The following is a 27,904-nucleotide window of genomic DNA, read 5'->3' as shown; positions in this document are numbered from 1 at the left end:
CCTCAGGATCCAAGAAACGACACAGTGGTGAGTTCTCTGAGTTATCTCTTACCTCATATATCCCATAATGGGTACTAGAGAAACTGGCAACCCAGAAATGCCAAAGAGTGCAGACCAAAAAAAAAAAAAAGCCTACAGAAAAGACTTAGCTGGCCAAAGAACCAGGAAAGGGGCAGCCTTCCAAGACAGGATAGTTTTAGAGAATTGCATTACTCCAGCTATATTCTCGGGGAGAAAACTGAGGCCTGTCTCTACCCCTGGCAGCAAAGGCTGAGTGGGGAGCCTACACTCCATGCTCACCTGGCGGTAATGAAGGCATTCCTCCCCACCTCCTGGGTGGTGTCGAAGAAGGCCAAGTGAGGAACTAGGACTTCCACGGTCACACGGGTAAGGAGGCCTCCTGCCACGGTGTCAGTGGAGGCCATGTGGGGAGCAGTAACAAGGCACCCACCCTCCTGGGGTATCAAGAGGCCAAGGGAAAGCCTGAACTTCCACTCCCCCCTGCTAGTAACAAGGAAGTTCCCCACCTCCCCTACAAACACACAGTCAGAGAAGTTCTGCTTAAATGGAGATTTAAATAAGGTCCAGAGTCGTCTTATACCTCAAATATCCAGGATACAATTTTCAAAATCATTATACTAAGAACCCCCCAAATTTCAACTTGAATGGAAAAAGACAATCAACAGATGCCAACATCAAGATGACACAGATGTTGGAATCATCTGACAAGGCTATAATAAAACTAAGCAATTAGAAATAAACTTAGAAAAAAATAATAGTGTCTCAGCAAAGAAACAGAAGATACAAGGAACCACATGGAAATTTTAGATCTGAAAAATACAATAATTAAAAAAACTCAGTGAATGGGCTCAACAGCAGAATAGAGGGGACAGAGGAAAGACATGCCTGTCAGTGAACATGAAGACAACGAAAAAAAGAAAATGATAAAAGAAGAAATACTGGAACATCAGGAAGAAAGAAAAACAGGAAGAGTAAAATAGGGATAAACACCTTGGCAGGGGGGCTTTCCTTCTCTTCGGATTCTATCAATTATGTCTGACAGTTGAAACAAAATATATAACATCTGAAGTAGTTCTCAATGCACGTAGAGAAAAATATTAAAGACAAGTATAGATGGGAGTGGGTAAAGGGACAAGCGAGATCCGAATACATTTACAGGATGTAAGGTTTCTACATTTCGCTGGAACTGGTAAAATGTGGACCCGAGTAGGCTGTGATCATTTATGCATCTATAAAGGATGGGTTTGGACAGCCGATTTTAACAGGTCGAGGTGTCAGGATGAGGCACATGGAAGCAATCAGCACACACTTTCTAGATCGGGGGGCTGGAAAGGAAGGGGGGCTGGGGCTGTGCCTACCGCAGACAGAGGCGAAGGCGGCCAGGGCAGAAGAGCAAGCGTGTCAGAGACCCCGGGATAAGCGAGGCCTTGCGAGAAGGTGAGGCCGACAGGGAGTTGTGTCTGAGGGTCCTGCTGAGAGAGGGGTTAAGCCGAGATGAAGGCGATGATGCGATGATGAAACGAGCGCAGAGAACGGATGTGAGCCCCAGACAGACAGGGAGAGTCAGGCGCCAAGCCTGAGATGGTCAGTCTCCCTACTCCAAAGGTGTAAAACGATCCGTTGACCACCAGATGGCGGTGTCTGTGGAAGCTCACGTATCCCGTCGGCCCTGGCGCCAGGGCGGAAGAAGGCGCGGAGGTGACTCTCTGGCTCGCAGCCCCTCTACTCTCCTGTCCCCACTGACGTTGGACAACAAAGATGGCGGCAGGAACCAGCAATTACTGGGAAGGTAAGGGCGAGGCCTCCGGGTGGGTCTCGCCTAGGGGCAGGGGGGCTGAGTGAGGATGGGCCTGCGGCGAGGCAGCAGATTAAAGAGGCCGGCCTCCGGAGCGGCCGAGCTGAGGCGCGGGGCCGGCTAGTGGGAGCCCCGAGGCCTGGGGGGTTGAGGGGAGCGAACAGTCTGGGGCAAGGGGCTGACCCGGGAGGCAGCGGGACCTGCGGCCGAGAGAGGCCTAAGCAGGGATGGAGAGGAAGACGGGCCCGAGGAGCCGGAGCTAGGTTGAGAGGGTAGCGGAGCTCGGACGGGGGGGTTTGGGGTATGAACTCTGAGGTCGGAGAGGAGACGAGTGTTGGGCGAGACTGTGCCGGGTCCGGGAGCCCGGAGGAGTCGGCGCCTCAGACAACTGAGTGGGAAAAGAGAAAGGAGGAACTCGTCGGTCCGGTCCATCGAGGGGAAGTTGGATGAGCGGCATGGCTCCTCCTGGGTCCGCTCGGCTGCTTCAGGCTGGGACTTCGAGGGTCGGGTGTCGACTCGCGGTCGGGGGCCGAGGAAATCATTGTACCCTCTGCTCCGGAGATCCGTGTTGTTCCGCAGAGGACGCTGAGAGAACAAGTGTGCATTGTAATTATTGCATTTGCTATACCTTCCTCCTTCCACCAGAAAAAAGAAAAAAAAAAATCATCTTGTGATTTGACTAGTTACGTTTATGTAATTCCTGAAAATGTGGTGGGGTAAAGTGGGCTCGTGTAAAAGCCATTTCCTGGACCGCGATGGTAACAAAGATTCTTTCAAGTGTCTGTCTGCTTTACTGCAACACAGAAACTGCTCTCCGAATTCTTTTTTTCCCTTTTAACCCAGTTCTTGTTGCTACCCCCCTGAAGCCTCTGGAAACCACCACACAAATAGCAGTATAGCCAAGATAACTTAGTGCTAAGATACTTAATGCTAAGTTCACCCATACTTGCCTGTTGTGCTTCCAGAATGCTTTTTACTTGACGTTTTCTACTGGCGAAGACAGTTACTAATTACAGAGAAGTGGGCGTTAGTTTAAAACGTATTTAAAAGAGCCATTTGAAACGTGCATACTAGCTAGAAAATATTTTTAAATTATGTAGATAGAAGTGGCTGTTGGTATCTTTAACACTAGTCATTGGGCTGTAGTTTTTTTGAAGCATCAGGCTGTAATAATTATAGCAGCTTATTATTGACAACCTACTCTGTGCCAGGTTCTTCAAATACATGATTTCTAAGGCACAGAAAACCCCTGAAGATAGAAGTGGGAAAAGACAAAAAGCTGAGGTTTATAGGTTAAGTAGATTGTCAATAATTCTCAGAGCCCAGTTCTCAGAATCTCAGAACTTTAGGTTTGGTGTCTGGGAAAATATGCTCCACTGTATTACGCTGCTTCCTGTATCTGGTTGCTGATAAGCATATTGAAATAATGTTTTTTATTCCTTGTTACTGAAGGATGAGATCCTTAACACGATTCTTCCTATGTTTCAGCCCCTTCATTTTGACTTACACTTCACCATGAATGAGTTTACTTACTTCTAGATGGGGGGTCTTGAACTGCACCTTCTCTCACTCAACCGCTTAGATGCCAAACTCCGATACCAATTTCTCTACTTGCGTGTTTGCTTTGGTTCTTTTAAAACTTACGCTGTTATTTTGCTAAACCTACATTTGTCCTTGTTGGTAGCACATTATCGTCTTTCATTTCAGCGTCTCCAAATTTGAGTAAGCTTATTGAAAGACAATTTTTTTGTCTTTGTCAGTGATTATTTTTTCTTTATGCTTAATCACTAAGTCATTCTACTGTTAAGAATTTCATAATCCTAATAAAGTTTTGGCACATAAAGAGATAGAAAAATCCCTGTCAAAAACAGTGATGGTTTCTTTTTTATAAAGTTAGATGGTAAATTGATATAATGCTGGTCATAAACCATAGTCAGTTTCTTTGTGATTTGTACTTTCTTGTGTTTTCCCCTGAATTACAAAATTTATTGCTATAGAAATAATTTTAGGAATGTTAGAACAACATTTGTTGTCTAGTTGTCTTTGGGATAAAGTCAAAAATTTGTGTTCCCTCCCCTTTTTGCCCCACCTGAAGTTTAAAATAACTGACAGTTTGCTTTGCTGGGTACATCTTTTTTTTTTTTCCTTTTAAAACTTTTCTTTATTGAACCTAGATCAATATGTGATCATTTTCATATTTTGTTTTCTTCAGAATAGTTTTGTGAGTTTTATGTCTACTGATGGACTTTTTGTGTCTAAATTATTTGCTTTTATAATTTTGTTAAAGATCTCCGGAAACAGGCTCGACAGCTGGAAAATGAACTTGACCTGAAACTAGTTTCTTTCAGTAAACTGTGTACGAGTTACAGTCACAGCAGTGCCCGAGATGGAAGACGCGACAGGTATAGGTACTACCAAATTCTCTTTTATGCCTTAAACTATATACTGTTTTTAAAGCATTAAAAAATAAACTAAAATATATAACTGTAATTTGTTATATTGGTGAATTTTGGGTATTTTATTTTATGTTATTGTTTTGTTTTTAGTGATCTATAAAAATTCTTAATCCTTGAGACTAGCATTTATTTGGCATTCTTAGGCAAAGATTGTCACAGTGTCAGGAGGAAAAGGCTAAGGCTTAAGAATGAGCTTGTGTCAGAAATAAGTTTCTAGGTCAGTCATTTCATTTTAAGAAAATGTGGTTGAATTGTCCACATTGTTTTTCATTCTTTTTTTTTTTTTTTAATATATAATAATGTTTTTATTAATTTTTTGAGAGAGGAAGGGAGGAAGAGAGAGAAACATCAATGAGAAACACTGATCGGCCGCCTCCTGCACGCCCCCTACTGGGGATCAAGCAACCTGGGCACCTGCCCTGACCAGGAATCGAACCATTGACCTCTTGGTTCATGGGTGGGTTCTCAACCACTGAGCCACACCGGCTGGGCCACATTATATTTCTTATATCTTCTGATTGCTATATGGATGTGAGGAACTACACATATGCCAAGTATATATCCTGCTATTCTAGTGTTTTGAATTAATCTAATGCAGTGTGTATCCTCGCTATTAATCATCTAAGCTATTTTTAATTTTGGTTCTTTTATGAGAAACCAATATACTACTATATTGAACATATAGAAAATGTTTTTTAATTGAGGTAACATTGATTGATAACATTATATAAGCTTCAGATGTACAATATTATAATTAGATATCTGTGTGCACTATAATGTGTTCACTACCAAAAGTCTAGTTTCCGTCCATCACCATACATTTAACCCCCTTTACCCATGTTTGCCCTCCTCCTACTCTCCTTTCTCTCTGTTAACTGCCCATCTGTTGTCTGTATCTATGAGTGTTTGTTTGTTTGTTTTGTTTGTTGGTTTCTTTTTTGTTTTTTACTTTACATATGAGTGAAATCATATGGTTTTTGTCCTTTTCAGCCTGACTTAATTCACTTAGCATAATACCCTCAAGGTCCATCCATGTTGCCACAAATGGCAGTAGCCCATCTTTTTCATGGCTGAATAGTATTCCATCGAGTACATACACCACATTTTCTTTATTCATTCATCAGTGGACACTTAGATTATTTCCTCTATTGTAAATAATGCTGCAGTGAACATGGGGATGCATATATCTTTTCAAATTGGTGTTTTCATGTTCTTCAGATAAATACCCAGAAGAGGAATTGCTGGGTCATATGGTAGTTTTGTTGGAAAGTGTATTCTTATCTTTGAATCTTATGCTCACTTTAGGCCCTTTCACTTGTTTCAAAAAGTATTAGGAAATATTTAAGACACATGGAAAGATATAAAGCAATAAAAATACCTCAGTTGAGGATTAAAAATAAAGAGCTAGATACTTTGATATATTTTAAGGGAAATAAACTGAAATGTTTCAAGAAGAAATAAAAATTTGGACCTAGTTAAATATTTTGACATAAAATTGTTATTAGCTACTTTTTGGCTGTTTCATTGCTTGTTATTATTGCTATAAAAGGTATATGATATGGAGAACGAAAGTGGTAGTAGCTAAAGTACTTTTTATGTTGAACTGATAACTTATATTTTCATTTGCCATACATACACAATCACTGTCACAGGGCAGGACAAAGTCTTCAGTAAGATTGGAAAGTATAGCCATTGCTTGGGTATTTATCTGTGTTCATTATAATTAAGATCTGTATTGAGCTGCTTATGTGATAATACATACCACTTGGAGATCTAATGAAGTTTGGTGGTCTTTCAGGACATGGTTTTCCATGCTGGACATACTCTGTCAAACATAAGTTTCACTTGTAAAAAGATTTTTTTTACTGACCATTCAGGTTTTAAAAGATAGTTCAGGCCCTGGCCGGGTAGCTCAGTTGGTTAGAGTGTCATCCTGATACCAGGGTTGGGTAACCTTTTTTCTACCAAGGGCCATTTGGATATTTATAACATCATTTGTAGGCCATACAAAATTATCAACTTAAAAATCAACTATGAAAAAAGCTCCTAGATTTGTTGGATTTCGAGTTCCGCCTGTGGTTGCCTTGGCAGGGCAAGACCTATTTGGCCCATGGGCCGGACGTCCCCCACCCCTGCTATACATCAAGATTGCAAGTTTGATCCCTGGTCAGGGCACATATAAGAATCAACCAATGAATGCATAAATAAGTGAAACAACAAATTGATGTTTCTCTCTCTGTTCCCCCCCTTTCTCTAAAATCAGTCAAATAAAAAATTTTTAAAAAGGTAGTTCAACACATTTTTGCAAAACAAAACTGAAACAATTGTGTAATATAAGTGGAAATGTGGAGGGTTGGTACTAAAATTTCCGTGCTGGACATACATAGCTATCTATATTAGACTTAAAGCCCGTTCCTAATTATTTAATAACTAATTATCCAATCTGTGGATCATTTAAATCTCTTTTATTTCTTCTTGGTAAGAGTCAAGGAAAGAAGCAAGAACTTAACATAAGGTCTAAATAACCATAGTTGCTTTGGGGTATAAATTTTAAAGATTATTTCTGACAGATCCCAAAGCATAATTTATAATACATTTTGTGGCTCCCATCATATGACATACTACATAGTTCTACAGTTTTTTTTCAAATAATTTTTTCTTTTACAGTCAGCATTTAATTGAGCACTGCCATAGCTTAGTTTAAGTTACTTCCATTTGGGAAACAGTAAAAAGCTTTGGGAATTTCTTTACGTTACTAAGATTGAATGTATTCAAGCTTGGGAAAATCTTACATTCAGTTATATTTTATATAATGAATTTAATATTTAGGATATGTGTGATCTGTATAGGAAAACTTCTACAAAAACCGTTATCTTCTGCCCTGATCAGTGTGGCTCAGTTGGATGTCATCCCGTGTACCTGCGGGTTGCCGGTTCGATTCCTGGTCTTGGTACATGCTCAGGTTGCCAGCTCAGTACCTGGTGGTGGGGCATGCAGGAGGCAGCTGATCAGTGTTCCACTCTCACATTGATGTTTTTCTCTCTCTTCTCCTTTCCCTCTAAAAATCAATGGGAAAAAAAATCTTAAGAAACAGAAAGAGTGGTTTAGAGATTCTACTTGACCTTTTTAAGGATAATTACACTATTTTAAGTATCTTTTAAAGGATTAGGTTTAAGTGACGGATTCTCTTTATTTGAACTTCTCTTTAGCTCTGACACAACACCCCTTTTAAATGGATCAAGCCAAGACAGAATGTTTGAAACAATGGCAATTGAGATTGAACAACTTTTGGCAAGGGTAAGCACTCTCTGTTAATTGGCTATTTTGCTAGTAACTGTGTACTTGTTAGATGTGATACTAGATTATATTAATGTAGACATGTTTATTGAAGTCACTCTTTGAAGATGTGTGCTTCCCAGACCACTTGAATTTTGATGACAGCCATTTCTAGGTCCCATGAGAGTTATTTTAGCTTTTATATATTACTTGGTGGAAGTGCTTTCTAAAATATTTTTAATATATATTTTTTCCTTTCTCTTTTTTTGTTTTTTAGCTTACAGGAATAAATGATAAAATGGCAGAATATACCAACAGCGCGGGCGTCCCCTCCTTGAATGCGGCACTGATGCATACATTACAGCGACATAGAGACATATTACAGGTGATGTATTGAGCTTGAGATTTTTATGTTATAGGGTTTTCTAAATCCCTGAATAGAATACATCACATGTATTTAAGAGAACAAAAGGGAAAATCTTCTGAGAGGATAAATGCCATGCTATAGAAGTTTGTCTTGTTTTACTTTTTTTTCTTGGTATTATAAAATTCTGAAACTGTCTAATACCTAAGAGCTCTTACTTTTGCCTGGTAAAACTGAATAATAATCATTGGTATGTAAATATTTCATGGGACATCTCACTAACTCTCACAGTGCAATAGCCAGTGGTCATGCAAAGGCAATAATGAGGTGGTTTAGAGTATACTTGCATTAGCCTTCAAAGGTAACATGGGTGAGGAGAATTTACCATATTTAGTATATTGTTTGAGAAAGTATTAAAAGTGTATCAATAAAATGAAATAAACTCATAAAGATTTATATATGAAGTGTTAATATATAGTATACAAATAGGAAGGCAAATCTTTTTAATATTGAAAAAATTCAGCAACCATTTCTAATTTTAAAAACTCTTGTTAAAAATAGGAATAGAAGGATACTTTAGTTGCCTAATGCAGAACTGTGTATATCAGATTAAAAGCTAGCATCATGCTTAATAATAGAGCGCTAAAAGTATTCCCATTAAAGAAAAATAAAAACAAGAATACCCACTATCACCACGATGTTTAACATTGTTTTGAAAGTTCTTTGTGGTGCAATTAGACAGTAAAAAGAAATAAGATAAAGGAAGAGACAAAATTTGTATTATGTGGCAGTGATAAGATTATATAGCTAATACAATCAAGAAAACGAAAAAATACATTAGAAACAAATTCAATGAGACGGTAGATCACATAAATTAATATGTAAAAGCAAGTAGTTTTTCTCATATAAACAATAACCTGTTAGAAAATACAATGGAAGAAACTAAAATCCTATGTATAAATTTAATAAGAATGTATAGGGCCCAGCCGGCATGGCTCAGCGGTTGAGCATCAACCTATGATCCAGGAGATCACGGTTCGATTCCCGGTCAGGGTACATGCCCGGGGTTTGGGCTCAATCCCCAGCAGAGGGCGTGCAGGAAGCAGCCAATCATGACTCTATCTCATCATTGATGTTACTGTCTCTCTCTCTCCCTCTCCCTTCCTCTCTCTGAAATCAATAAAAACATTAAAAAAAAAAAAAAAAGGTATACAGCAGAATATAGTATGATTTCTTTAGCATAAATGAAATAATAGATAAGCTTATTTGTGCAAATACATATTTCCTGAAAGAAAATTAAAGTGATGATAATGTTAGAAACTGTGGAACAGGATGGTTTTTACTTTTTTTTTGGTGCTCTTTTAATATTCTCCCCATGTTCATGTATTATTTTTGGTTTTTAAAGGATCAATAGGGACTTTCTGGGAGATGGGATTGATTTTCATCTCTTTATACTTCTCTGATTTTAAAAAAATAATTAATAATCCTTAATAACTTTAAAGTATGGTAGTAGAAAAAGAAAGTATTTAAAGCTTATTTTGTTCTTTACGTTTCTCTTGCTTCTGTTCTTCCTTTGATTGGTTTAAAAATTAAATTTCTGTGGGAGTTCCAAAAGGGTGAGCTTTTAAAATAAGCCTGTTGGGTGCACTAGTGAGTAGAAAAAGCCCCTTAAGTTTTATCCTAGGCTGTTTGAAGTTATTTTATCTTAGAATTGTTTTTTACCTCACAACTCTGGTACATAAGACAAGGTAATAGAAGATACGAAGGATAGTGATTTAGCAGCACTGTTACCTTACTACCATTCAGGAAAGTGATTATAATGTTATTTTTACCTCTTGGTAGTTTGATTTCTTAAATAGCAGTTTTCTTGACAGAAGTTTATAATATAACAATACATAACTGGTTCAGTAAGATGAAAATATATAATTAGCTTACATTGAGACTGGATATTGATTTATTGCAGGATTATACACATGAATTCCATAAAACCAAAGCAAACTTTATGGCGATACGGGAAAGGGAAAATCTAATGGGATCAGTACGAAAGGATATTGAGTAAGTTACCTTTTATATTGTTTTGTAGGATATTTGTTCAGATTTAGATTTAGAGTATACCCATGATGATTTGCAAATTGAGTAACAGAATCATGGTTTAGATTTCAAGGTTTCTAATGTTCATTTCACTGTTCTTTAAACATTGCTGCTACAATATGGTCCTAGTTTACTTTGCTGGTCTTAACTCCAGCTTCCCCTAGTTTTATCACTGTTCCTGCCAACCTTGGCTTTCCTGTCTTAATTCAAAGTCCAGCTTAGATGATGACATCTTCACGAATTTTTCTCTGATCCCCTACCACCCACCTTAAGAATTATAACATTACCAGTAACTGAAGCTCTCTGTGTTTTCCTCCCTGATTACCACCTATCTTTCTACCTTGCCCCTACAATTATATATTCAGGTAACTATCAAAGTAGCTTTTACTTTCCTGGAATCTGAAATATCTGTTTTTTCCCCCTGATTTTATACAAACTCATAGCCTTATGTAAAATTATTTAAGGACTCCTAGTGTTTTTATGCTGATCTCAATCCATAATTTTAAAGATTGGTTCTTTTCTTACATCCCTTTATCTCACCTTCAATAATATATTCTAGCACTTCATACACGTTTTTGACATTTTTTTCCACAACTGAACACAGCCAACAAGGCTGAATCTGTTGAGCATCTAATTAAAGCTGAAGACTTCCCACTTTTGGACCATCTATTGATGCCTCTCATTGTCTCACTTGTAGTAAGTTTATGATACTTATATTTCATAAGCATGGTACTTATGTTTCATAAACTATGATATACATTACCAGTCATAAGCTGATATAAATCATGTGTACTCTGAGAAACATTTTCCTCAAGATTATTTTGTAACAGTAAGACAGTTTTGCAGCAGAAATAATTTAATTCTCATCGCATTCAAAACTTTTGTTCATAACTCTAACCCAGGATTATCCAGCCATCAAAGTTATATTTCTACCTCCAGAAATTATTAGAAAAATAATTTTTACTGATTGTCTCTGTTTTATTTATGTTTTTATTTTTAGTCGTATGTACTTTGTGTAACATATAGGAGTTAGAAAACTAAACATTTTTAACATAATTAGGAATTTTGTAATATTTTAGTTCTTAGGAACATAGAACTCTTTTGTTTAATTTCTGTACAGCCTATTTACATATATCTCTTAAGGAATGCCTTGAGGACCAGTGTAGGGAACAGCCTTTAATATATAGGCATTTAGCTCCCTTGCAGTTTGTGGAAATGTCTAGAATACAGCCCACTATAATAACTTGCTTTCTGAAAGATGATGATAAAAGAAACATGTTCATTTTCATTAAACTACTTTCTGATTATCAACCATGAGTAAGACACTATGTCAGTCACTGTAAAGGTAGAAATGAAAAGACCAACTCTGCCCTCTAGGTGTTTATAATCTGGGTATTAGAGGGCAGTAAGGCACTCCCTCAAATTAACATAATACGAGGCAGCATACAGTTAGTGAGAGGAGATATAGTAGTAATGAATGACATTTTCAAGTTTTTTGCAATTACATGCCACTTTTTTGGTTTCTTATAATGTTTTGGTATTTATAGCAATTATTAGTTCTGTTTTATAAAACTAGATTTTAAGAGACTTGTCTAAGGTTGTTAACTGGCTAATAAGTGATGGAATTTGGACTTAAATCTAAGCCATCAGTCTTCAAAGTCCAATGTGTTCTAGTTATAACATTCTGCTTTTCCTGGTGGAAAAGGCTTCAGTTGATGAACTGCATGTACCATTGTGAAGGAAACATTCTATTTCAGTAGCTTTTCCATCCCATGTGTTGTATAATAATCAGTCCAAGTTTTACTTCCACTTGGAGGAAATAAAGATACTGTATAGGAGATAATAGACAAAGAAAGGAAAAGTAAGATTTTTGTTTGTTTAAGAATGTTGAGTTATTTTGGTAAAAAGTAATAAACTCTTAAGTCCTAAATTAGAGTGGTCCATTCATATTTATTTAAAATAGATGTCATTTTTAGAAGAAGATGAAAAGGAATATGCATTTTAATTGTTAATTTGAAACTATGGAGAGGCTCAGTTTGTCCACTTTGGATATTACTAGAGTTAGTCACTTAATCTTTTTTTTTTTTTTTTTTTTTTTGCAGTGTCTGCCAAAAAATGTTCTTAAATCTGCCACGAATGTTCTCAAATTTTCTCTATTTTGTTCTAGGTCATATAAAAGTGGATCTGGAGTAAACAACAGAAGAACTGAACTATTTTTGAAAGAACACGAGCACCTTCGAAAGTAGGTATTACTGAATATATGCATACTATGTAGTTTCCATACTTATTAATTCACTTGCTTATATAAGAAATTTTAGTGGTGTTTATTATAATAAGTGCTTTATCAGTGCTAATTCATTTAATTCTTCTAACTGACCCTGCTCAGTAGAAATGGAATTGCGACTGGTTCCGACTGTAATTAGGAAAGATATGCAGTCAGTATCAAAAATCTGCATTCACATCACTTAATTGTTACCTGAAATGTCTTTTATTGCCTGTTTTTTTTTCTTTAGCACGTCTATTGCTCTAATAATTTTGACCACTTCTATAGGTTATTAGTAATAATAATGGTAATAATACTGATGACTTATGTTTGAATGGCCTGATGCCACTTATCTATGTCAGGAAGTGTTATAAAGGGTAATTAGCCATCCATCAAATGCAAAGAAAATATCTTATTTTCAAAGAATTCAAAAGAAAAACCCTAAAAACTTGAATAAACTTTATATCTTAATGCAAGTCACCATACTCTGTCCCTGCTTCATCTGTTTTTTTTCTCTGATATGTTATGATTTCTTTATTTATTTTCTCTTTGTTATAGAACTTTTAAGGGTCAGAAAATTACTTACTTTGTGAGCTCAGCCTCTAAGCACTTGAGCCGCTAGTATCCATGATGGTTAAATGTTATGAATTATGTTGATATTTGCTGCTGAATGTCATAAATTAGTCATGTTCACATGAACTTAATGTACTGTTCAATTTTTTTTTTTTTTTTTAAGATTACCTCTTTAAGTACAAACTTGAAATCAGAACATGGAAAGATCAAGACCTTTTTAGAAGTCTGGGTGCTTCTAGTGTCAGAAATAGTTTTTCATGTTCTTAATCTGTTGAATATTATTGATTGGCACAAGGGGGCAGTCTTTCCTAGAGTATGTTTAGTTTATAGTTATTCATAGCTTGGGTTGATAAAGACCACCATAAAGAGATTTTTTTTTTTTTTTTTTTTTAGTATATCTTTATCGATTTCACAGAGAGGGAGGGAGAGGGAGAGAGAGAGATAGAAACATCAATGATAAGGGAGTTGTCATTGATGGGCTGCCTCCTGCATTCCCCCTACTAGTGATCAAGCCCACAACCCAGGCATGTGCCCTGACTGGGAATCGAACCACGATTTCCTGGATCCTTGGTCAGTGCTCAACCGCTGAGCTACGCCTGGCTAGGCAAGAGAATTTTTGCATTATACTTATTAATAATGTTAACCTAGATTGCTTAGTTAAGGTGGTATTTGCTAGGTCTCTCCACTATAAATTTCCTATTGTAATTAATTAATATAGGGAAAGATGCTTTGAGACTGTATAAATACTCTGTTTCTCCTCAAACTTCTTCCACTAATTTTAGCATCTTGCTTCCTCAGTTATTACTGTGGTGCTTGCCTACTGATGATTTTCTATTTCCATCAGTCCTTGCACACTTATTAATTATAATTCTATGAGGAAGAGCTGTTCTTTCTTCATTATTTTATTATCAGTGTGGCATACAATTATTTTCTTTCCTTAATAAGTTGAGGATTTTTGCATTTTCACTTAAAGGAAGCACTCTATAGCCTCTCTTTGGCATGTCCTAATTGCCAGCATTACTACTCGAATTTTGGGGCCATTATTAAGTAAACTAAGGGTTACTTGAACATTAGCATTGCATTCCATGACAGTCAATCTGATAACCGGAATGGCTACTAAGAGATTAACAGGTGGGTAGCATGTAAGAGACTCATGGGTGGATAGCATATAGAGCATGGATATACTGGACAGAGGGATAATTCACATCCCAGGTGGGACAGAGCAAACAAAGCAAGATTTCATCATGCTTTTCAGCATGCAATTTAAAACTTATGAATTATTTCTGGAATTTTCCATTTAATATTTTCAGACCATGGTTGACCATGGGTAACTGAAACTGCGAAAGTAAAACCATGCATAAGTGGGGACTGCTGTATATGTCCTCCTCACCCCCCCATGGAAATTTATAAGGATTATTTCAGTGTTTACTCTGATTGCTGTTTTATTATTCTAACAAGTGTCTCATTCATTCATTCATTTATTAAGTATTTAATGAGTGTCCCCTCTGTGCTAGGTCTTGTACTAGACTCTGGGGAATCAAAGATGAATCATACTCAGTCTCTATCCCATGGAAACTCATTCTGGTTAGAGAAATAATAAACATATAATTATGATATTCTGTGAGATATATTTTTTAAAGCATTAAGTGAGATAATGTATATGGAAAAACTGAAATTTTGCAAATTTAAGATATTTTTCCTCCAGCACATATTTCAATGTCTGACATATCTTAAATGCTTGTTATATTCTTGAATGAGTTGATGAAGAGCAAAGAACATGAAAACACAGTATTATAAAGAGGAATTAGTTCTGCCTGGATGTATAGATGGAATGGGGAAGGCTTCACAAAGGGTGTAACTTTTGAGCTGGACTTTGAAATATAAGTAATTTCTGTTGAGAATTAGGAAAGGGGATGGCAGAACAAGAGACTATGAGACAAAAAATTACTTTAATCTATGTCAACCATATAACTGTAGACTTACACGGTTTACAAGATGCTTTTGTTTACATTATCTCTTTTGAGTCTTATAACAGTCCCATGAGGCAGGTTCATACAGTGAAGTGCTTGAGCCTTGACTAAAACTCAGATTCTAGGGCGTAAGAGAGCATAACTAGTCATTTTATTCTTTATAGTTTCATGAATGTCATGATTGCTAATACTGAATTTCTATGATTATATTTATTTAAAAATTTTTTCTGAGTTACAAGTATGTGAAAGAAACATATGAAATATATAGTGTCTTTTTTTATGTAAGCAGATTAACTTTATTGATATACATGTTGTTTTTTAGAGGTTTCAGAAACAAATTAGAAAATGCTTACTAAATATTTCATAGATTCTTTATGATTCAGGTAGTTTTTAAGGATTTCAATCCTCCTTATACCATTTATCTAAAGGACAACAAATGGCATCTGTGATTCCCCGCATTATTTCTTATGCTTCCTGCTTCTACTATAGTTGAACAAATTCTTTGACATAAAAAATTTATTTGCAACAAAATGTTTGGTTAAAATACTTTGGGGAAAAAAGAAATAAAAACTTCTTCCCCACTTAAACTTGATTTCCTGTTGCATATATGTTGTATGTAATCAAGACAGTGTGACATTGTTGAAAGAATACCCAAATAGATCAACGAACAGAATAGAGAGAGCTCAGATAACCAAAATTGATAGAGCCAGCATGCAGTAGTCACACAGTCTGGCTCTTAATCCTTTGAAATTCTTAATTATAGGATTTATATAAGATATTTATGACATTTTTGAAGCTCATCTTTGTTCCCTACTTCATGCAGTAAATTAGATTTCCTGGTCCACTATTTTATAATGAAACTTCAACCTCTTGGTTTATAGAAAGACTGTATTTATTTATTTATTTATTTATTTTTGAGGTGACAGTTATATAACTTTAAGGATTATATTATAATTTGATGTATACTGTATACTGGAGCTTGCTCGCTACTAAAAGTCTAGTTTCCATCCGTCGCCATATATTTGAACCCCTCTAGCCATTTCACCCCAGCCCCTTCTCTGATAACCACAATCTGTTGTCCATACCTATGAGTTAGTTTTTGTTTTGTTTTGTTTAGAAATTCTTTTGGAAAGAAGTATTTGGAAAAAATATGCAAGTATTTATTTGAATGCCTACTGTTTACCATGCACCGTGCCAAATGGATACAGATATCTAGGAGTTATTTCCCTACTTTCTGTTTGTAAAGCTGCCCCTTTTACCAAACTTAGCTACCTATAAATTCTTCCCTAAAATAGCTTCTTGGAGGAATTCCTTTCTTTCCAGTGTGTGATGCAAAAGGCAAACATTTTACAGATCAAAGGAGCACTTGTTTTCTTTATTCAGATTCTAAAGTGTAATAAGCTGAGGTTTGGTTTAGTTTCCCAGAAAAGGAAGGAACTTTAAGGTGTAAATAATTACTAGTTATAGCCATCAGAACTGTATTTACCTATCCTGCCTCAACAAGTTGGTTATAATTCTTAAGCTTAGAATAGATAATAGTGACAGCTTTGAGCTATCTAAATTAAAGAAGTTCCATTTATTTATGCTGACACTAAAACTGTCCTGATTTCAAGTTTCTCTGTGGAAGAAATAGAGTTAAGCCAACAAATAAAAGTAAGATGAAAATTATATATGTGGATAAATTAAATTTTATTTCAGAGTCTAGAATCTTCTTGAGATGTTTTCAAAAGTCTGGATATTTTGTTTAATAAATGGCTAGAAAGTTAATCTACCAAGAAAATCAAGAAAAATTAAGTACAAGTTTTAAATGTGCTTTTAATAATTCCAGAATTTGAATTTTCTTTTTATTGCAGCTCAGATCGTCTGATAGAAGAGACAATAAGGTAGGAATAATTTTTTGTTTTACTTTATTGTGGTTTTTTTGTTTGCATGTAAATGAACAGATCAGGTTAACTCCAACTAGAGCTGAAGTTAATTTATCCTCTTTAAAGATGAGAATTTAATTAGCTCTTCATGTATTTTTACTATATTTTTTTCTGTAAGAGACATTTGAAGCCCAGGCTGTTTTACTTAGGTTGACTTTTCTGATTAATTTATACTCAGTTTTTTTCAGCCTCAATCTTTTTATTCTCATTTTTTAATGGAAAACAATCTTAAACATGTGATTTGGTAAATGTCTTATTTATACCATTTATGTGGACTTCGTTTCAGTGGCTGTAGAGAATCTACTTCAGTAATATTTAGTGTTACCTGTAATAACATTAAAGTAGTTTCTTAATAAGTTCTAACCTTTTATAATACAAAGTCATGTCGTGGAATTTTGTTTAAATTGCATGCACTTGAGTTTTCCATCTGAACTTAGTTTTCATAGAATTGCCTGTCAACTGAAGTATCTTCTTGTGATGCTTTTCTTTTCATCAGCACATAAAGTCAGATCACATTTTGCCAGAGATTTTTTTAATTTAACCCTTTTCTTTTTTTTCTTTCTTTTTTCCCCCTCCTCTTTCTGCCTGATCTTCTAGGGCCAGGCTGCCTTAATAAGGTTTTAAATTCAAAGCTGGCCTATAAAAATGTGGAGTACTTCATAGGACAGGAACATTTGAGAACCATTGAATCACTGCTACTCTATTATTTTGCTAATTAAAAAGCAAAAAAACACCCTGGCTGGTGTGGCTCAGTTGGCTAGAGAGTCATCTGATGCGCCAAAGGGCCACGAGTTTGATTCCCAGTCAGGTCACATGCCCAGGTTTCGGGTTCCATCCCTGGTCTGGACTCTTATGAGAGGCAACCAATCTATTTTTCTCTTTCTCTCTCACTCTCTCTTCTCCTCCCCCTTTTTCTCCCCCCCCCTCTAAAACCAATTACAAACAAGGATGATTAAAAAAAAAAAAGCAAAAAACATGTAACTAGAAGGTTTTTATTTCACTAGTTCCCTTTGTGTCAAAATATGATGGGTATCACAAGTGAAATTTCACTGAATATAAAGCTAATTATGATTACTTATGGATAATATAAAATTTTTGTATCAAATAATTTTTACATGTTCTATATGTAAAAAGTTACTTTTTCTTTTTGGAGATACATTTTAAAAGTAAGTGCACAACTGATTATAAACTTTAGCATCAATCTATTGAAAAGAACTAATATTTTTAATATTTATAAATTCTTAAGCTTCAAATGTATAACTAGTATTGTCTTTTGTTGAAAAAATATGTGTCTGAGTAGTTCACAAAACAGGTAAGAAAGCTTAAGTTCCAGTAAGCACATCAATGATTTATTATTTTAAAAGCATTATATATTATTTGGAGCTTATGTTTTGCCTCTTAGTATTTGACCCTTGAAGTAATAACAGCCTACATTCTGCTCAGCTTGACTGTAGATGGTCCGAGATGGGAAAGTATGTTTAGATATACTTTGTGTGGTACTGGAAATCATGCATATTCAACAAGATAATAACATAATGTATGTTGATAATATCCATTCTCCAAGGAATACAAAGTGCTTTGCAGAAATTACTTTTTAATCTTCTCTATCTACTTCTGAGTCAGAGTGCATGGTAGTTGGTGGTAGTCCCAGTTTAAAAAGCAGAGGTATATATGATTCAAAGATTGGCCTTAGATTACTCAGCCCAGTTTTGAATTCTTTTATTTTATACAAAACCATAATATTAATTTTGAAATACCTTGTAAATTTATTTTAAAACAGCCACATTTTAAATGTATCACATGTTGTCATACACTTAAACTGAAAAATTATGAGTAAGAACTAATGACACAAAGGACATTGTTAGTTTGACTCTTGAGCTCTTTTGGTTTTTGGATCTAAAATCCAATATATTACTGCCTGCTTCCTTCTGTTCTAATCTTTTTTTTTTTTAGAACTCTCTTTTTTTTTCTTTTAATCCTTAACCGAGGATATGTTTTTATTGATTTTTTGAGAGAAAGAGAAAGCATCAATCGATTGCCTCCCGTATGCGCCCCATCTGAGGATCAACTTGACCTGGAATCGAACCTGCAACCTTTTGGTGTATGGGACGATGCTCCAACCAACTGAGCCACGCAGCCGGGGCCCTTCTGCTCTAATCTTTACTGTTTGTTCCTGTTTATACTATTTTGGTCCTGTGATGTCCTTTCACCAGTACCCTAAACTAATCTCCTTTACCAGAGGAGTATTTCTTGGTTTAGGTGTATTTCTTGGATTTTGTGTCTTCCACCTTCTTAGTTTATTCCCTCGTTATGCGGAACCATGTCCTTTAGTAGCTTCCTGAGAAAGAACAGGAAGTAAATTTTTTAGACTTCCCACACCTACATCTAAAAAAATCTTTATTCTCGCCATATCCTTGTTCATTGTTTAGCTAAGGTATAGAATTCTAGGTTGGAAATCATTTTGAAGTTTTGAAGGCATTGTTTCTAGTATTGCTTTTTAAGTCCAATGCCAGTTACAATTTCTGATCCTTTGTATATGATAAGCTTTTTTCCTCTGAAACCTTTTGGGGTCATCCCTTTTCCCCTGTGTATTTGTTTTTAACCTCACCATGATGAGCTTAGTAGGCATCTTTTTCAGTCCATTGCACTAGGCTTCTGGTAGGCTCTTGTAACCTGGAAACTCATCTTCAATTCTGGGAGATTTTCTTAGGTTTATAATTTTTTCCCCTTCTTTTTCTTACTTTTTCTGTTTCCACATACCTTTTTGTCTACCTTCTGGGAGGCTTACTTAGTTTATTCTTCCAACACTTCCTATTACGTTTTTATTTCCACTCTTTTTTTTCTCTTTTAAATTTACATGAGCTCTCCTAAGGGATGGGTACGCACATACACATATATTTATATGTTTACATGTTTCATGGATGTGATATCTTCTTTTATCTCTTTGAAGACATTAAATATAATTTTAGTTTCCTGGGCTTTCTTTATTGCCTCTATTTCTTCAGACTCACTTTCCTGTTTGCTGGTTGGTTTATTTAGATCTCCCCTCTTATGTTAGAGGCTCTCCTCAAATGTCTGGTTATTCTTGGTTCTTTGTTCATATTTAAGGGTGAGGCTCCAAAATCCCATGATGAGAAGCTCATTCTGTGTGTGGTAGTGGGACTTGTTGAGTGGTAGGCCTCACAGTGGGTGATCAGGAAGGGACCTGGCTATTTCATAGAGATCTTCAAAATGTCAGTGTCTCTGGTCTCTTCTCCTAAGTTAGGTCTTCTTCTGTACTGGGGCAGTCATCTGACTGCATGGTTTGGGAAGGTAATTTAGGGTTCTGACAACTCTGTACAAATTTCCACACGTTTCCACTTTTAGCCCTGTTCCACACTTCCCTCTTCAGATATTCCCGATCCCTTCAATTCTTGAGCTTTTCCGGGATCTGGAGAAAACCTTTATGTATGAATCATTATCTGACTTATGGTGGTACTGAGGTGAATAGCACTAGTAGATTTGGTGCTGGTAATGTTATTAACTTTCCTTAGTCACTCAGGTAGAATCCCTCTAATTTTATTTATTCAATATTTACATATAATAAAAGTACAGTGTTCTTACTGTAACAATTTAAACAATTCTAACAGGTTTATTTTATTTTAATATATCTTTATTGATTTCAGAGAGAGGAAAGGAGAGGGAGAGAGAGAGATAGAAACATCAATAGTGAGAGAGTCATTGATTGAGCCCGCAACCCGGGCATGTGCCCTGACCGGGAATCGAACCCTGATCACCTGGATCCCAGGTCTACGCTCAACCACTGAGCCACGCCCAGCAGGGCTAAACAATTCTATAAATATATAAGGTTCATCTCCTGGTAGTGCTCCTCCATTCCTTCTCCCCAAAGTAACTTCTATTAACTGACAGTTGTGTGTCTAATACTTTTCTTACTGTCATACAAATATACACAAGAATGTTTTGTTTCTTAAAATAGAAAAAGACACATACTACTCATAGTGTACACATTCTGTGGCTTGCTTAAATCATTTAGCATGTCATAAACATCCCTCCAGGTTAATAGAAATAATACCAACTCATTCTTAATAACCAAATATTATTTTTTAATTCGGTTGTATCATAATATACTAAACTATTCTAGTGTTTCCAATTTTTTTATTTTGTCTTTTACTGTTCCTAATAATGCTTCAATAAATATCTGTTTATATATCTTCCTACACACTTTTGTTTCTCCTTTGCCTTCTCAAATCTTGAAGTTTCAGTTTTGATTCATTTGTCATTTGCTTAGAGTACTTTCTCTAGCATTTTCCTTCAATAGGATTACCAGGACTTGCCTATCCAAAAATGTGTTTGGTCAGCTTTGTGATTGTCAGGCTATTAGAAACCCTAAAGCAGTAGGGTGGTAGTGGATGGCCCAGCAGTTTTTCCTCCTAGCAGCTGGGTATCACTCAAGCTGGAAGACTGAACTCTCTGCTTGTAGGTCTCTCTGGTTGTATGTGACAGTCCTTTTCCAGCTGCAGGGACTGGGAGCTTTTTTTCAGTCCATCACTGTAGCCCTGTATCTTCCATTGTCTGGGCTCCTCAGAATGCAGTGAAACAGATAGGTCTTTGCCCCAGGCTGGAGGAAAAATCTTGTCTTCCCTGCCATCAGTTCCCTGCTTCTTCCCTCACTTGAGAGAGTGTAGCCCTCCCTGGCTTTCTTCCCTTGGAGAGCTCAGGAGGATTTTGGCCCTCAGAGGGACCTTCCCCAGCATGTCTGCTTTGTTCTTGTATTTCCCCCAGGAGGTAGTTGGGCCAGAGATGAGGTCAGGAATTTGTGCTCAGACCACCATCTTCCCAGAATCTCTTCAGAAGCAACAGGCTTTTTCACATTTTCAGAATTACTCAAATACATTCTCTTCCCTATTGCTTTTTATAATGTCAATATCAGAAACACTCCTCTGTGTGTTGCCTATGAAAATGGATACTGATCCTGCCCTGTAGGATTTTAATGTCCAAGGAGATAAGACTGTTGAAAGTTAATAATCTGGGCAGTGATAGCAAAAATGTATTAACTGAGATTCTTTTTAAAAGGACATCAAAGTAGTTACATGGAAGAGACTGTACCTACAGTCACTTTTTTCCTTCTCTCTCAGTCGTTTAATGACCTTTGTCACCTGGCTTAGAAATCCAGCATAATGTGGCATGTGTTTCCTAAAATCTGCTCCGTTGGTTCTCAAGTAGACTTTTGGAACATGATCTTTTCATAAATTGAGGTCAGGTTGTGGGAATGTTTTGTGATATGTTACACTTTTGGTTCTACTTTTATGATTATAATTCCCTACTTCCCCTCCACAGTTTTTCCTGATTAAGGATATTGTAGTAGCTGGCCCCTTTTACAACCATTATAAGAAGCTCTTCTAGTATGTGATTTGTCTGTTACTGTCTTATTTTGTTTGTTACTTTGAAGAGAAAAAAACCCCCACAGAAAATGGCTTACTGCCTTGCCCAAAAAGACACCAGAGGATAGCAGTGGGGATGTCGTGGTCATTTAGAAAATGGTCAGTGAGAAGGTGACTTGGGAAGTGATCTTTTTTCTTTTATTCTCCTACCCAGTGCTTTTCAAGATGATATTGTTCACCTTAGTTTTCTGTTCACTATTAAGGGTATGATGGATCCATGTAGGATAATCTTAAATGCCAGTTTAATTTGCTTCTCTCTTTTCTCCCTTGCAGCATTGCTATGGCAACAAAAGAAAATATGACTTCACAGAGAGGAATGTTGAAATCGATTCAGAGCAAAATGAACACTTTGGCCAGTATCCTTTTTGAAAGTTGGAAAGTTGTGGCTCTTACGGGGGCACAAGTCTGTGTGTGCTTTCCTCTCACCCCCCCCCCCCACCCCCAGCAGGTTGCTGTTGTCAGTGGCAATGGAGGCCATCGCTAATGACGTAATATGAGTGTACCCTGCACTCTGACTTTGTGAAAGTGCATATTGTTTAGTACCATTTCTAAAAGATCCCACACCAAAAGTTTATTATTATTAGATTGAGAAAAAATTATAAATGTGAATTTTCAGATTGTTCACCAAACTATTTTACTTTTCAAAAGTGCTCATATCCGCATTAGAACTCCACAGTATAAACTCTTCTTACCTAAGCATCATAAACTACATGCTTTTTCTTTCATCGATTTGGAGAGTGAGTCAGTGGCAGATGCCTAGAAGGGGAAGGGAGGGACCAGGCATGCAGGTGAGTTGTAACTGCTGAGAGTGTTTTCACTGTGAAGTGTTAATGTATAAGCTGAACTCTGGGGTAGATTCACTGTTTGTTTGTTGTGACCTCTACCTTTTTAATGCTTTCATCATCATTCTTCAGTTTCCAAAGTTAAATTAGTATTACTGAGAAATCCAGGGGGGAAACTGATAAGCCTGCTACTCTGAAACATTCTGTTTACTCTCTAAGGAATCAAGCCTTTTAGGGGAAGATGTTTTCCTCCCCAGTCACTAAGGGGAAAGGACCTATATAATTTTCAAAAGTTTAGTATCTTCTCATCTTGGGTAATTTAAAGTCACATTTAGTTTAATACCTTAGTTGCCTAGAGAAAAGAAAATTCTGACATGTGGGGGTATTTTCCAGTTTTTTTATGAATTTTCTTCTCTAAAACCACACATCCAAAATTATTTCTATTTTATATAGAGCTATACAGTTTACAGAATACTGTCGTATACATTATCTCATTTTATCATTATTACAAATTACAATCATTCCCAAAGGATGTGTGTTTAAAAAGTCAAATAAGCCCGGCCAGGCGTGGCTCGGCGGTTGAGCATCGACCTAGGATCCAGGCTATCGGGGTTCAATTCCCGGTCAGGGCACATGCCCAGGTTGTGGGTTTGATCAATGACTCTCTCATCATTGATGTTTCTATCTCTCTCTCTCCCTCTCTCTCCTTTCCTCTCTCTGAAATCAATAAAGATATATTTTTTAAAAAATTTTAAAAAAGTCAAATAAAGTGGGTGTGAGTTCGTCAGGACTCCATAGAGAAGTAGTGACAGAAACCAAATTCAGACTTACTTAAGGGGGCAGAGGAGGGAATTAATTTATTCATATATCTGTAAAATTCAGGGGTAGAATTTGGCTTATGGCATGGCTAGATTCAGGGCCTCAGGTTTTATTATCAAGAATCTGCCTTTCCTCTCTCTGTACCCCACGTATGCCATTTCTTATTTCTGTTTTCCTGTGTGTTGGCTTCATTTTCTGGCATGTTTTCTCCCCATGGTGATAAAGATGACCATAAGAGTCGTCACCTGCCACTACAAAATTCCCCAGGGAAAAAGGGTGTCTTTTCTAACAGCTGTGGAAAATGTCCCAAGAGGACTGTGGTTTCCCCCAGCTTGAGTCACTGCCTATTTCTAACCCAGCCACTGGCCAAGGGGGGGAGTATTCTTCCTGGCCAGTCCTGAGATTGTATGTACACCTGATGGCAGATGACAAGGTGAGCTCCATCCTTTTACGTGGACTGAACTAGATTATCACAGAAAGGAAAAGGGGGAGGTGCCCTACAGGCAAACTGGACAGAAATATGTCCACTGTAGATAGGGTTTCCTCATTCTAGAAGTTTTCATATTTGCTCTCAGGAGATTGGTGATCCTTCTTTTACCAAGCAAGGAAAGATTAAGCATTTGTTCTACATGAGATTTGTACCTTGTAAAAGTTTTTGCCTGTTCATGCTTCCTGCCTGTCTACATTTTAAGAATTATTTCTTCAAATTGTCCTTTTTTCATTACTTAATTCAAAAAACACAGTAAGCCCTGGCTGATGTGGCTCAGTTGGTTGGAGCATCGTCCCATACAACGAAAGGTCAAGAGTTCGATTTCCAGTCAAGGCACATACCTAGGTTGCGGGCTTTGTCCCCAGACAGGGCACATATGGGAGGCAAGTGATTGATGTTCCTCATTCTCTCTCTCCCCCCCTCTCTCTAAAAACAAAAAGAAACAAAAACACATTAATGTGTAAAGTATATAAAGCTCTATTCTAGATGCACGGGGAAGTTAAAGATTAGAAGAAAACATGGTCCTGATCATACAATATATAGAATATTTAAGTACACAAATAGAGTCTCTGCTGGGAGGCATTTTGTTTCAGGAAAACGCAGTGAGGATTCAGAAGTAGTAGGGATTGTTCCTACTCTCTAGTATCCTGGGTGATCTTGGTGGGGTTTCCTGACCTTGATATAATACCTCTACTAACAAAAGGTGCCCCTGCAGGTATATAGTCAGAAACCACTGGTAGAAATGCAAAACAATATGGGATGTAATTTGGTCTATAACATACAAACAAGGGTATGAAGATATTTTAAAATACTAAGGAAAATACGGTTGTAACTGCTATAAAACCTCTAAAATTGAAAATTTCCTTTCTTTCCCTTTTATATGTTCTACAAATAGGACAGCTAGAGCAGTTTATAACCCATTTTCCTACCATGTCCTACCTACTGATACAAAGTAAATAAAAATTTTTTAATAATTAACAGTGCCTGATTATACAGATCCTAGAGTTGGTTCCCATCAATTACCTGAATCCAAGGGAGTTTATCACCTTGTGGGGAGAGAAAGGGTACGCTTCAAAACCCTCAGCAAAACTTTTCAGTCTCCTAGAGAAGGGATAAAGAGAGGGACCGGTGTGTGTGTGTGTGTGTGTGTGTGTGTGTGTGTGAGAGAGAGAGAGAGAGAGAGGAGGGGGAGGGAGGAGGAGAGGAAGAATGGTGGATGGAATGGGGATGGTGGTGTTGGTAGCTGGCTGTGCCTTTGCCTCCCTGCCCAGCGCGGTTCCTCTGTTTCTGATGGCCCTGTCCTGAAGCCTGGCAGTAATCCCTTAACGCATGGTAGCTGTCATTATTATTATTCCCCCCCCCCCCCCCCCCCCCGTTACTTCTTTTTATTCTTACTTGTGTACTGCAGTGTGCAGGGAGACTTGAATTTGTTTGGGACCTGGACATTTCCAGTTTTGTTTGCTAATGGATGCATGCCCTCAGTGTGATTTCCCCCCCCATTACTTATTGTTTCTGGACTCTACTGATCTCTGTTTTTGTGAATTCTGAGACTTTTCACTAAAGAAGCTTCCAAATATGACCTTAATAAAGATTTCCCAAAGATCGTTTTCCTGCTGTAAACAGCCTGATCCAGCGAATCAACCTTAGGAAGCGGCGAGACTCACTCATCCTGGGTGGTGTTATTGGTGTCTGTACCATCCTATTGCTGCTGTATGCTTTCCATTGATGGGACACCTCCAGGGACTCTCGACAACTACCGCGTTCAGGCCCTGATCTGGAATAAGGGAACGTAGGAAGGAGAAATTGTGACTGTCCTGATAATTAGCTGGACCAGCGGGATCAATTCAGGACTGATAGTGATGGACTCTGTGACATGGTCAGGTTGAGCTGAAGCCACAGTTTTTCTGTGCTGTTTTTTCTAACACACTTCCTTCTGTTTTTAGTTTTAAAAAAAGAAAAATAAGAAAAAGTTTTCAGTTGCTTTTGTCTCCCCAGGAGGTAAGTAAACCAATCGGAAACAGAGTTTCTGTGCTTCAGTGATAGTGTCGGAGGCTGATGGCAAGCCAGGTCTCATAGCTGGACCGTCAGAAAAGCAGGTCTCTACATCCAAAGACTGCTTTCCGCTTAGCGGCTGGGTTGGGTTGTGAATAAAAGTAGTTCTTATCCTTTTATTTTACACTCATGATGAAAATCACAAGTCACTTTTTGATAATATGTGCTATAAATTTTTACTCTGTGTCCCCAACTCTTTTGGTATTCAAGGAAAATTCCATTTTTCACAAATTATTTGAGATGCTGACAGGCCAGCTTCAACAGAGTTGAGGTTGTCTGAAATGAGAAACACTGCAAAACAGTTTTCTTTTTCTTTTTTAAATTCTCACCCGAGGATATGTTTTTATTGCCTTTTAGAGAATGAGGAAGGTGGGAGGAGAGAAACATTCATCGATTGCCTCCTACATGTGCCCTGACTGGGAATCTGGGAGTCAGACCCACGTTTTTTGGTGTATGGGACGATGCTCCAACTGACTGAGCCACCAGGCCAGGGCTTTTTTATGTTTTTTTAACTTGTGCACACTGGGATTAAATATATTGCTGGAAAAACATCAAGAATGACAGGCCTTTTTTAAGGAATCAATTTTGTTTTGATGTTTATCTTTTCCATTGGGTTAATATTTGCTACTATAAGAAAATGGAATCTTAGTTCTACCAGGACAAAAGAAACTAATAGCCAGTGTCCATCAATGCCCCCAACTATTCCTCATCGTTTCAGGATTGACACTGATAACTGAGTGAGGGGACTGCTCAGTTTTCAGTGAGATCTATTGAACACGCCACATGTAAAAAGACATTGATTGAGGGGTCACCATTCAGATAATTCCATTTGTAAATGCTCCATGATTTATGAGCAAAAGTTTTAAGAACTACCGTAGCCTGAAGTAACAGGAATTCTGTGTTCTGTGAAAATCTATTCATTCCAAATCCGTTAAGCTTTTTCAGACATCCAGAGAACAGTTTCACTGTTGAAGACACATGTGACAGAATCTGTCTCTATCTGCACCTGTCTACTCTTATCCCTGGACAATGGCAAAATCCTAAACCATTCACCAGAATTATTTTCAAGTTTAACCATTTCTCGGTTTCTGTAAATTCATTACTTGTCTAACTGAACTACCACAAATACTTTGAAGACTCCTAACATCTGCACGCACCAAGGAAGAAGGCTGCGTTAGCTTTTCACCATTGGAATTTATTAAGGTATTTACAGTATTGGCTTCAGACTGTCCCGCCGGGAGTGAAAGGATCTTAGCGTGTAGTTCTTAGTACATCATAATGTGTCGGTGCGTGTTGTTCGGATGAACGTGACGTAAAGGCTGATGGGTAGACTGGCCCATGGTCTAGTACAGAGACCGAGAGGTTTTTCATTCTGGTGTCAAAGTTTTGTTGTATTCTGGGTATGAAAGGCATTTGATATTTTTTTTAACTATGGGGTTTATTTTTCTAAATATGGGTTGATTGATCAGTAGTTGATTGGGGATGCCCTTAAAAGAAAGCTTACATTTTCCCAGTGTGAGCCTTCAAGGATCAGGGGAGGTCATTCATTAAATTTTGTTGGGAGGATGGGACTTTCCCCCCTGACA

At 37.2% G+C, this 27,904-nt stretch overlaps 1 protein-coding gene across 8 annotated transcripts; it reads left to right on the top strand.

Annotated features, from left to right (window-relative positions):
* The first annotated feature begins 1,732 nt into the window (after nucleotides 1–1,732).
* On the top strand, nucleotides 1,733–26,723 carry GOSR1 (golgi SNAP receptor complex member 1). 8 transcript variants are annotated; one of them, XM_016201981.2, is made up of 9 exons: nucleotides 1,733–1,810; nucleotides 4,104–4,218; nucleotides 7,482–7,569; nucleotides 7,826–7,933; nucleotides 9,876–9,967; nucleotides 12,171–12,245; nucleotides 16,663–16,692; nucleotides 22,449–22,531; nucleotides 25,868–26,723. In XM_016201981.2, exons 1-9 carry the CDS (start codon nucleotides 1,780–1,782, stop codon nucleotides 25,990–25,992), a joined length of 747 nt encoding a protein of 248 aa, XP_016057467.1. In that variant the 5' UTR covers nucleotides 1,733–1,779; the 3' UTR covers nucleotides 25,993–26,723. The 8 variants fall into 8 exon arrangements, with proteins under 8 accessions (XP_016057467.1, XP_016057466.1, XP_087682119.1 ...); XM_016201980.2 differs by having other exon boundaries at nucleotides 4,104–4,224; XM_087825992.1 differs by lacking the exons at nucleotides 1,733–1,810; nucleotides 25,868–26,723 and adding exons at nucleotides 2,233–2,422; nucleotides 24,520–25,409 and having other exon boundaries at nucleotides 4,104–4,224.
* The last annotated feature ends 1,181 nt before the right edge of the window (nucleotides 26,724–27,904 follow it).

The sequence above is a fragment of the Miniopterus natalensis genome, chromosome 17, assembly GCF_054644295.1.
Source record: "Miniopterus natalensis isolate mMinNat1 chromosome 17, mMinNat1.hap1, whole genome shotgun sequence".
NCBI lineage: Eukaryota > Metazoa > Chordata > Mammalia > Chiroptera > Miniopteridae > Miniopterus > Miniopterus natalensis.
Note: the sequence above shows the minus strand (reverse complement) of the source record. Positions and strands in the feature narration are given on the sequence as shown.